Source organism: Malus sylvestris, chromosome 13, assembly GCF_916048215.2.
Source record: "Malus sylvestris chromosome 13, drMalSylv7.2, whole genome shotgun sequence".
Classification (NCBI taxonomy): domain Eukaryota; kingdom Viridiplantae; phylum Streptophyta; class Magnoliopsida; order Rosales; family Rosaceae; genus Malus; species Malus sylvestris.
In genome coordinates, this window is record NC_062272.1 from 36,169,312 (window position 1) to 36,181,156 (window position 11,845).

Consider the following 11,845-nt stretch of genomic DNA (forward strand, 5'->3'; position numbering starts at 1 on the left):
TCGAATCACAAAGAAAGCTAAGATAACTTGGAGAATGCTAAGATCACTTAGAAGATGGGAGAAAGGAAGCTTTGTATTGAAAGTTAAGAGAACTTTACAATTGCTTACAATTCTTGGATGGTTTGGCCAAATGGCCTTACCTCCTATTTATAGGCCTAAGTCACCTCCTCAATGGAGGGTTCTAGAATCCCCTACTTACATCCAAAAATATCTAGCATAGTTCTAGATACAACTTGCCTAATCTAGATTATTCTAGGTGAGGCTTAAATATGTACACTTGTGTGGAATGTTCCAGAATGCCCTAGATGATCTTGAATGCTCCGCCACGTTCTTGATCTCTCCGGGACGTTCCAGAAGCTTCCATGAAGACATGGCTTCATGGGCTTAGATATATGATGTCTTGGGCATTTTCTTTGTTTTTAACCTACGGCCCGTGACACTTGGAAGTGGTTGAGACCGTTGAGTAAGCAGAGTTCTAGACCGTTGGGTATGTGAGATGTTAAGATAATTTTAAATTGAGTGATAATATTGTGATTTTTAATCATGATAATTATCTCTTAATAACTTTCTCAATTACCTTGCCACTTTCATAAGCTAAAAAAAAGAAGGTTGCAAGCAGCAATTCGTTTACCAGCAACATTTTGATTTTTTTCTTCTACTTGGGCTTTACCTTTAGCCAAATGATTCAAGCTGATGAGGTCTTGGCATTTGGATAATTCCATGCAATCCCATTTTTAGCGCGTGGCAGATCGGATATTGCATTTGATGAATGAGGATGGTATTCCATGCAGGCAACGTACAAAGTGTGAGTCAATGGGATAGTTGACAACTTTTAGTGCAACTATAATTCTATCATATCTTTATCAGACTCGGGAAGTAAAAGAATCCCGATTGGACTCTACAAAATCATCACATGCCAAGCAGGAATATGCGTACTTGAAAGATAATGTTCATATTATCTTGGAATTTTACGACGGCAAGGCTACTGATTAACTATAAGTACAAAGGCAGTGGCAACATAAAGGCTCTCTTCAATTCAACACACAAACTGTCATGCGCAAACTTTCGCTCTACATGAAACCTCTCAACAACCTTGAGATTTTTATTTTCCTTTTTCGCCAACACATCTTCAGTTTGGATAAACAACACTGTGAAAGCAGCTGGTGAGCATCTTCAATTTGGATAAACAACATTGTAGCCATAGAACCATTCGAACGCGAAGCACCTTTAGTTTGGATAAACAGCACTACTCCGAGACCGACTGGTTACCTATCCAAATCTCGATCAAGAAGGATTTTCGAGTCCTTATTGGCAGATGTCATCTCATCAACCTTCTTGGCGAAGTGAGATGTTACCAGGTTACCACATTCGGCACCCTAAGAGTCGAATTTGATATTGAACTTCGCAGAACTAACAACCTGTCTTCAGGCTCTAGAACCCGAAAGTCGAGAAGTATTCATTTCTCAGCCTCAGTCGCGAGATTCAGAAGTCAACAGTGCGCCCAACACAACATCAACTCATTTTACTCACCAGCCGAGCTCGGTCGTCGAGTTAGCACACCCCGCACATAATCGAATGACGTAGTTAGCTTTTTAATTACTCGGCCTGCGCACCACATAGGCTTGGTAGTTTTTAGGGTCAACACCAACACATCTGAATCCCTCTCTTCCTCCTCAATCCTTCTCGTTCTTGAAGGAGATTTTGTGAAAAACATGTTCATGTGAGCAACATCTATGGCATGCAATTAACAATTAAAGGCGGAATCATGCTTGTATGCACTCAAAAACAAAACATTACCCATGAAATTCAAAGCCTAGTAGAAAGGTGAACCAAGACTCAACTCAAGAACAAAGTGAGTTGAGAGATTTTATACCTTTGTTGATTCCTCTTTGCATAAGCAAACGCTAATCACCCAAGGAGAGGGCCTTCATTCCTTGCTTCTTAGATCCATGGATTTCTTGGATGAGGATGGTTGAAAGGATTCTCCAAGTTCCCAAAATTGAGAACCTCTAATTTTTTCACACCAAGGAAGGACTTGAAGAAGAGATGAGTGACCTCGAGGAAGTAAGATTGCTAGCTAAAATCCTCTAGGGTGGCCGGCCTCTTAGAGAGAAAGAGAGAGACATTGTGTTCTCAATTTTTTTCTAAAAGAAACCCTAATGAAGAAAAGGCTATAAAGTCATATTTATACCTACCTTCGTTGGAGTGGCAAACTTGTAATAAGTCCAAAACCCACTCCTTTATCAATATGGCCGGCCATAGGGTGTTATTGGGCTGTTTGGGCCTTTGTGAATATTTAGTCATTAAGTTGTCATACAACTTAAGTCAATGGGCTTGACGTTCGAAGCCCATTGGGCCTTAAGGCCCAAAACTAACCCGAGGTTTTTAACGAACTTTATTCGTTTGATTAATTAACATATTAATTAATCCTTGCCATAAATAATTAAACCATTTAATTATCCTTACTCATCTCCGTTGTTTCTTCAATCTCTACCTCACATGGTGTACGATCCATTAGGTTCCTGTTAGCGAGGCAGTGGGCGATTAGAACTCTTTCAAATCGATTGTGAATTGAAACTTACTTTCAATTCTCCCTTTATACACGTTTAGGGCTTCCACAAACCATGAGTGACACCTAGCAGTATGTCATGGTTACCCAAGCTAATCAGAAGAGGTGGAGAACCTATTCAATTTAGGATTACAATGCAATACGGTCTTTCTCTAATACAATACTCTTGACCACATTGTTTGGTTTGATAGTTTATTCATGTCTACTATCCAATGTGATTCATTTACTTATATGATTACTTTGAATGTGATTTGGCACGACTTCCTAAATCTCATTCATATTCTGGCTAGAGATTCTTAATCATATCATAGAGTATTCTCCCTCAAACGGTTTGAAGGTTAGAGATCCCTTGTTGCACATTCACTTGCCTCCATGGCTAAGTGGCTTAACCCCAACTATGCTGTGGACACCTCTGACAAAGTGACTTTGACATAGTCAAAGATCAAGGACTTAACCATAAGACAACTATGATGCCTCAGGTCAAAGGAGTACTTTGCATTATCCCAACCATGAGTTCTCATGTGATATGAGTATGAGAACTCCTCGTTGATCGTGTTCAGTGGACTCATTCTCTATTGAGCACCTACATACTTGTCTTGGTGTCAATCACACCAATGACTCAAGACCAGTCAATCTCCCTGAGAGAAGACACAACACGTACTATTCTTAACAGACTGTCAATGCCCAATTGGCAATCCTATGATCAGGAACGTTTAGGATATGTATACGAAAGAGAATGGTCTCATGAATCTAACTTCTTTAAATTACATTCTCCTAATTACATATTCCTTGGACTTATCATTAAGTATATAACATTTATATGAGACAGCTTAAAACAATAATCTTTGCCCTTGATATTAAACTAGATTAGTTTAACATGTGAAATGTCCGTAAAGTATCATCATATGATTGGTTTTAGGGCACATTTCCAATAGTTCTCCCTCACTTCAAAGCTCCCAAACTCAAACCACAAGCCACCCAAATTCCAAATCAAATTCAACCCCACTCCAAAATCAGGCCAACACTGCCATAACCCACCCAAGCCAAACCTCCAATTGGAGGCTTCACCTTACCCTTTCCAAAATCAGATATTTTTTTCAAAACAATGAAAGGATTAGAGAGAAAAAAACAAAACTACACCCCAATTGCAGGTCCCTCACCTTATCTTCGGGACCTAACACCCAGCCTACCTGCTTATCGCTGAAATCGAGCTCCACCTTGATCACCCTCCTCAAATCGCCGTCCCGATCGAACAACAGCAGCACCTCATCGCCGATGTTGAGATTCTCCTTCCATGCCTTAGGAGACTAATGGTGCTTCACAGTCAGCTGCACAACCTTTCTTTTAAATGATGTTGGGTACTTCACCCTTTTAGGTTTTTAGGTTTGTAGTTTTTAAAATTTTTAATAATTTTTTATTTTAATTTTTAATGTTCACGTGGGATCGTTGTGACATGTGTTACCGGTCATTATCCACGAGGGTGCTACGTTATAGGTTAATGGATGTATGAAAGTATCCAAGAATTACAAGACTGGAATGAAAAAACTCAATGTATGAAATGTTGAAAACCAAAGTGATCGTTCTTGGGCACTTTCATACATAGAATATTATGACACATAGAAATGTTGAAAACCAAAGTGTTAATTTATAATAGGGAATTATTATCGGCATTCCAAAAATCTCATTTTGCACTCCAAACTTTCTATAACTAGAACGAAAAATGCATTTGTGAGGAGTATAGAATGAGATTCTTTTAGTGCTAATAACAGTTTCCTTCTAATATTCATTTACTTATATTATAACATATAGAATACGACATTGCGTTCAGGCTGGATACACTAAGATACGACTTTGTGTTTAGGCTGGATACACTAAAATATTTCTTTCACTCCAACAATGATCACGAGCCCCCTTATTGATGTTGGAATCTATGCATGACTTCAGGGACAACATATGATGACACTACTCGCATCAACCCATGGTTTTCAACATTCCATTAATTTCAACATTGAACGCTAATTCCAACAAGAACAAGAGTGGCAGCTGCTCTCCCTAACCTATTTTTCTCCCAAAACCCTAGATCTCACAGCATCATATCCGCCAGTCCATTGCTTCGGCTCAGGGTCGGGGGCAGCCTTCTTGACCATTCTATAGTCCTTTCTCCCGTCTCTCCCCACCCCTCGCTCTGACTGCGTCGCTCCTCTCCCACCCATCGCGTCTCCCCTCTCCCTCCGTTCGCCTCCCCCGCGCATCATCTCTATTTTCCCCTCCTTGTTCCTTTGCCCACACTTCAACCGTCCTACTTGATGCTACCTTGCATCCCTACCCCTCCTCCCATCCTCTCTCCCACCTTTTTGTGGACAGCTTTTCAAAGTTTGTTAGAGTTTTTCTTTTTCGGACCCAGGTATGCCTTCGAATTTGGGCTTGACTCAAGGTTGCGCAAGATTTGTGGTTGTTGTGGGTCGGATCCACCTTCTACTACTTGATTTCTATGGTGGTTGCGCGCTCATGGGCCTACCTGCGGCTGAGCTGCCTTATCTGGCCAGATCTGTGGCGACTCTTTCAGTAGAGGCGATTGATCTTTCTACAAGCGGTGTACACCTCACTATGAAGCCTAGCTGACTGATGGTTTGATTCTTGGATTATTAGTTTTATTGTTTTGTTATGTATTTTTGTGATTGCTTCGGCAAGTTGTTGCCTTACTGTTTTTGCAATGGTTGATATTGCCTCGCTTGTTTTAGCGATGGCTTTGTGTGGGCATTCGATACCAAATTTGTCATATCTATCATCTTTCCGTCAGATTTGTATCATTTGTCGTTCGTGTTTGTGGTAATTGTTGATGGTAGCCATGTAGGGATTTACATGATCTGTTAGTTACCAAATTTCTCTACAGATGAATATTTGATTACTGAAGAATATATACCAAGAATAGCAACATCTTGTATTGTTCGGTTTTAATCAATGAAGCCACTGTATCGTTGCGCTTATAAAAAAACATTACACGCGTCATATTTCTATCTAGATCAACCTTTGTTTGTGATAAAAGGAAAAATCTTTCATGGCTAATTAGAATGCCAGATGCGAATCGTGATTAGTCTTTTGTTTTTCAATCATTGCAATCAGTAGTGAAGCCATGAATAGTCAAGGTGAAGGCAAAATTTAAAAGGGTATAATGTCCCAAGAAAATGTAGACAACCAAATCCGAAACATCAAGCTAATCATTTCAACGACATTTTTACAAATATGTAATCGAGTAATACTGCAATTAATACATCTCAAACACAAATAGTGACAAACACCAGCCAAAAGAATAAGACCATGAAAAATATCAAAGACCATGAAGAATATCAAACACAGAGAATTTTCATGAAATACTAAATGCAGACGCAACAGCCATTAACATGCCCTTGGAGCACTTGGGAAGCTGGAAATTTCATCAATCTCAGAAGCGGCTTAGCTGGCAGCTCCACATACAACCCATTTTCTCTAAACAAAACTCTGTTACTGTTTAATTCAAAATATCCGTTGTTTAATTTTATGAAAATAATTTACCTATTGTATAGCCACTTAGTACTGCGGTGTGATGATATTCATCTTTACTTATAAATGAGAGGTGTTAGGTTCGATTCTCGTCAACGACGAATTTGAATCACATTATTGTTGAGCCATTTTGAGGCTAAGCCCATATCCTCCTCTTTAGCGTACATAATATCATTTGTTCAAAAAAAAATTATCTACTATGAAAATAACTTACCTGCTGTTTAATTTTTATGAAAATAATGTGCCTATTTTTGAATTTTTACAAAAGTTAATGTATCTACATTTTTTTAATTTTAAACAAAATTAATTTACCTACTTCTTTTTATGGTATTAGTATACATAATATTTAGAATATATGTACGTATATATTGGATCTAATTAAGTAGGTTTTGGATTTGGATTTGGGGAGTTCACAAAAAATTAAAATATGTTTTTTTTAACAAACGATATTATATACACTAAGGAGAAGGGATGGGCTAAGCATCACAATGAGTTAACAATAATGTGGTTCAAATTCGCTTTTGGCGAAAATCGAACCTAAGATCTTTCACTTACAAGTAAAGAGAAATATCATTAGACTATAATACAAAGTGGCAAAATTAAAATATGCTAAACAAATTAAATGTCTAAAAAACGTATAAAAGATTTGGTGGCATGATTTTATAAATAAACACAAAGTCATGGACAACTTTTATCTAACATGACATAATATTCAAAATTTGAGTTTTATTTAGAAGTTATAAATGTAAAGATGATAAACACATACTTGTTTTAGTCTCTTATACATCTATATTTAATTATATTTGTTTTCATTTGATTATGGCCAAAACACAAAAAAGTGGTGAAAAGTTAAAAAAGTTGTGTGAATATTGCCACTGTTGGAAAATTTGCAAACTGTTTCTCTTTTTATTTGTTGAATGTAATGTTTCAAAAATACGTCTCGATTCTAAAATTATTTTTCTCTTTTTATTTGTTGAATGCAATGTTCCTAAAATACGTTTCGATTCTGAAATTATGCCTTTATTAGGTCAGGATTCTGAGGTTACTTTTTATTTATCCTCTCATTTATTATAACAAATTTTCAGTTTTTCTATGTAATGTTTATAACGAAACCAGTGCCATCTATCTCCATCATTAAACGCTTTCCTATATATGCACTCAATTTTCTGGCAACATTCTGCTTGTCTTCCAACTTGGGTACTGCCATCTGATTCGGGAATTTATTTGCTATTTTTTTTGGTAATGTTAGGAGACTAAATTTGAAGACAAAGTTTTGAAAACTAAAGGACATGGAAGTTGATAATTAGTTTATTACTTAAATGTTGATAAACGTCCTTATTCTTATTGGTGACACATTATTTAGTTTGCAAATTTAGTCTCCCTAGCATTACTTTTTTTTTTTTTTTTTAGTTCCTTTGTAATTAAATTCAGAGAAATATTATATATGTCACTTGATCCTTGTGTAAAGATTCCGAAAATTAAAAAACGAAAAACAAAGCAACTCCGGTTCCTATATATAGGAGCAATTGCTTTGCTCATTCGGCACATATATATTTAGCTAGCTACTTACCAGAATTTCAAGTTGAGATATACATATATATCTTGGCTGGCTTGTTTCTTGTTTACTCAAAGTCAAAGATGAAGGCTGAGAAGGAGAGTAGATCTGGATCATATGCACTTCTGCTAGCAGCAAGGGACTCAGACTATGTGAAGAAAGTGTATGGTGGGTATTTCAATGTGTTTGTTGCAGCGTTTGGGGAAGAAGGAGAGAGGTGGGACTTGTACAGGGTTGTAGAGGGAGAGTTTCCTGGCATGGATGACCTTCAAAGCTATGATGGCTTCGTCGTCAGTGGCAGCCCGTATAATGCTTATGGCAATGACTACTGGATCATGAAACTCTGCTTTCTCTTGCAAACTTTGGATGCCATGGAGAAGAAAGTCCTCGGAATTTGCTTCGGTCATCAGGTACACACACACACACGCACGCATATATATATATATATATATATATATATATATATATATTTATATATATGTTGATACGTACCTAGGTTATTACATATACATACATGTTCTGTAAGAGAATAGTATTACGTACTTGCGTTTATTAATTTATAACATTCAATCTAATGTCACGTTACGTACGATGACCAAAAGTTGAGTATTACTTTCTTTTTCCTTGTATAGGTGTTGTGCAGAGCACTTGGAGGAAAGGTTGGGAAAGCTTATACAGGGTGGGATATTGGGCTGAGGAAAGTGAAGATAGTGAAGGACTTGGCTCCATTCAGCATCCTTAATTACTTGGACGACATGCCGCCTGCGCTTTCCATCATTGAGTGCCACCAAGATGAGGTCTGGGAAGTTCCTTCAGGTGCGGAGGTGATTGCGTACTCGGACAAAACAGGTGTGGAGATGTTCACCATTGGAGGCCACGTTCTGGGCATTCAAGGTCATCCTGAGTACAGTAAGGACATTCTTTTAAATCTCATCGATCGCCTTTTCAACAGCAACTTCATAGAGAAAGGTTTTGCTGAAAACACAAGGTCTGCACTGCAATTAGTTGAACCAGATAGGAAGTGCTGGGAGAAGATCTGCAAGACTTTTCTCAAGGGAAGATAAATAACCATGCCAAACGTGTATATTGCGTGGTCTAATTTGAACTCAAAGTGTATAATTATTGAAGAGGAGGGCATGAAATATTTACTATATATTTAATCAAATGGTAAAGAATCTTATTTTCTGTTTCTGTTTTTTCTTTCCGTAATGTTTGCCCTGTAAGCCATGAAAGGAGGACGCATATATTCCGATCCCAGTTGCAATAAGATTGGAATAATTTTGCATGTTAGATTCATTTAATGCAATTATTAAATGAATAATAATCCACCCAAATGTGGAGATGGGTTATGCTAATATCTCTTGGTAATATCTTTTAGTTATTAAGTTAATTAAAAGATACTCTCTTATGGAATATGTTTGGATAGTGGGCTTGGCTTAGCCTCCAAGCTTTCACTACCCTCGCTAGACCCCTATAAATAGAGGTCTTAAGGACAGGGTTTAATCATTCAATACAGCAGCCATTCCATAGCATCCTAGCAGAAATTCCTAGAGGAATTTCTCCCTCACACGCCCTTCACACGCCCTTCACACAAATCTCTTCTCTCTTCTTATAGAGAGGAATTTCTCCCTCACACACCCTCTGCACAAATCTCTTCCTATAGTTGTTAACTTGTATTAGGATTCCTATAATTGTGGGATTCCTACTGTAATTGGTTTCCTAGTTTAGGATATAATTATTCTTTCCCTTATTCTTTCCCATATCTGTATAGGGTTGTATATATACCTTGTTTTGATATGAAATAAATTTATCATTGAAAGGCATTCTTTCTTCTTGGCACCAGAGCCGGGTTAGAAAAACACTGAACCCTAAATTTTTTTTCCTGCCGTATACCTGATCCATTGCAGCGAGCAACCTTAGGGTTGTTGCTGCCCGTTCCCTGACTGATTGCAGCGAGCACCAGAGAAGGTGTTGCTGCCCTGACCGATTGCAGCGAGCACCAGATAGGGTGTTGCTGCCTTGTTGATTTGTCCAACGTGTTCTAGGTCCCATCACTGCTGCTGTTTTTTTTCTCTGCCTAGTTTGTGTCAGTCAACACCGAAGCAACAGAGAGATGGCTGAAGAAAAGGGGGCTGGTTCACAGATTGTTTCAGTGGCTGCTCCAATTATGGTGCAGTCAGAGAATTCAAGCTTTAATATTGGTATGGTTTTGGATGAAAAGAACTATGATTTATGGGCTCCCCTCATTCAAATTCATATTGCTGGAAGGAAGAAGATGGGATATCTTCATGGGTCTATCAAGGCACCTAGCGAAGACGATCCTAAATATGATGATTGGTTTTCTGAAGATCAAAAAATTAAGAGTTGGCTTTTGTCTTCAATGAAGCCCGAGATTATGAAACGGTACATTCGGTTGTCTACATCGAAGGAGATTTGGGACTCCTTGAAGGCAGCCTACTTTTATGAGAATGACGAGGCTAGAATTTATTCGTTGAATCAGAAGGCATCCCGTCTACGTCAGAATGGCCGACCCTTAGCTACCTATTTTGGGGAGCTCACTGAGATCTTCCAAGAATTGGATCACTTTAATAAAGTATCCATGGAGTGTGAGAATGACATCAAAGTGTTTCAGAAATCCACTGAGAGACAACGGGTCTATGTGTTTCTTGGTGGTCTCGATGATGGGTTTGATCAGGTGCGTGGAGAAGTGCTGCGGAAGGATCCCCCACTTGGCCTGCAGGCTTCTTATGCCTATGTTCATCGAGAAGCCGATCGAAAGGAAGCAATGAAGACAGAGGTTGACAAGGGGGAGTCTGCTGCCATGGCAGCAAGGGCCCATGGATCATCTAGTGGGTCGAACCGAGAAGGGGTACAAAACCGGCCTGGATCAACTCGGCCGAGCCAGACAAGCCGGGATCGTCCACAAGGTAAGTGCCCACACTGTGGCCTGACGGGACACTCCAAGAGTCGTTGTTTTGAGCTGATTGGATATCCCGAGAATTAGGATAAGACCCGTGATCCTCGGTGCAACAAATCTCGAGCCTTCATTGTTGAAACCAAGAATGATTCGGATAAGATAGCGGACAAGGCATCTGCCATGATAGCTGCGGCAGGAAGTGATGGTAAGGCACTCAGTACTTCTACTTTTGTTATGAATAATACATGGATAATTGATTCCGGAGCTACTGAACATATGACTTGTGATTCTAGATAGGTTCCATCACTAAAAACATCCACACAAACCGAGGTCAAAGTTGCTAATGGTAATGTCGTCCCTGTTATTGGGGAATGCGCTGTTTCCCTTTCCGATACCATGAAACTTGACACTGTTCTTGTGGTTCCCTCTCTAAATTATAATTTGTTGTCCGTTGCTCAAATAACACTTGCCTTACATTGTTTGGTTATTTTTTGGCCCTATTTTTGTGTTTTTAAGGACATCCGGACGCGGAAGACGATTGGTTATGGTATTAGAAGAGGGAAACTTTATTACTTGGAGTTGACCACCAGTAGTTCTAGCTTGCTGACTCAAGCTCTTTCCGTTGATGATTCTCAAGGGGTTACTAATAAAGTGTCAGACATCTGGATGTGGCACCGGCGCCTTGGGCATGCTTCCTTTGGTTATCTGCATAAGTTATTTCCTAGTTTGTTTGTCAAGAATGATGTTTCTCAGTTTAAGTGTGATGTTTGTGAAATGGCTAAGAGCCATCGAACCTCTTTTCCTCCCAGTTTAAATAAAAGTACCGTTCCTTTTATGATTGTGCATTCTGATGTATGGGGACCGTCAAAAGTAGCCACTCTTGGTGGTGCTCATTGGTTTGTTACTTTTATTGATGATTGTACCCGCATGACTTGGGTTATTTTGTTAAAGTTGAAGAGTGAAGTTAGTTCGGCCTTCCAACGGTTTCATAAAATGATTGCTGTACAATTGTTGACCCTAGAAATTACAAAGCCTACGTGGCGCGCAGGCCGAATATATACTAAGCTAACTACGTCCTTCGGTGATTGCGGGGCGTGCCAACTCGTCGGCCGAGGAGTAAATTTGATGATGCTGCGTTGGGTCGCGCTACTGACTTCTGCGTCTTGCGATTGCGGCCGAGAAAGGAACACGTCTCGGCCTCTTGGGTTCTCGAGCCTGAAGACAAGGCTGCTATTTCTTACAAAGTTCACGAACCGAATTCGGC

The 11,845-nt window shown here is 39.1% G+C and overlaps 1 protein-coding gene and 1 long non-coding RNA gene across 2 annotated transcripts; both read left to right on the top strand.

Moving 5' to 3' along the window:
• Positions 1 to 7,675: 7,675 nt before the first annotated feature.
• Positions 7,676 to 8,855, top strand: LOC126597077 (gamma-glutamyl peptidase 5-like). Its single transcript, XM_050263838.1, has 2 exons — positions 7,676 to 8,074; positions 8,297 to 8,855. Exons 1-2 carry the CDS (start codon positions 7,748 to 7,750, stop codon positions 8,726 to 8,728), a joined length of 759 nt encoding a protein of 252 aa, XP_050119795.1. The 5' UTR covers positions 7,676 to 7,747; the 3' UTR covers positions 8,729 to 8,855.
• A 1,298-nt stretch (positions 8,856 to 10,153) lies between these two features.
• Positions 10,154 to 11,414, top strand: LOC126597357 (uncharacterized). Its single transcript, XR_007614225.1, has 2 exons — positions 10,154 to 10,786; positions 11,098 to 11,414. It is a non-coding gene; the product is annotated as an uncharacterized LOC126597357 (long non-coding RNA).
• Positions 11,415 to 11,845: the final 431 nt, after the last annotated feature.

Bases quoted from the DNA above. Each gene is read 5' to 3' on its own strand.
- LOC126597077 (XM_050263838.1), top strand. From the start codon at position 7,748: ATGAAGGCTGAGAAGGAGAGTAGATCTGGATCATATGCACTTCTGCTA. The intron at 8,075-8,296 runs GTACACACACAC...TTCCTTGTATAG, and splicing joins GAATTTGCTTCGGTCATCAG to GTGTTGTGCAGAGCACTTGG.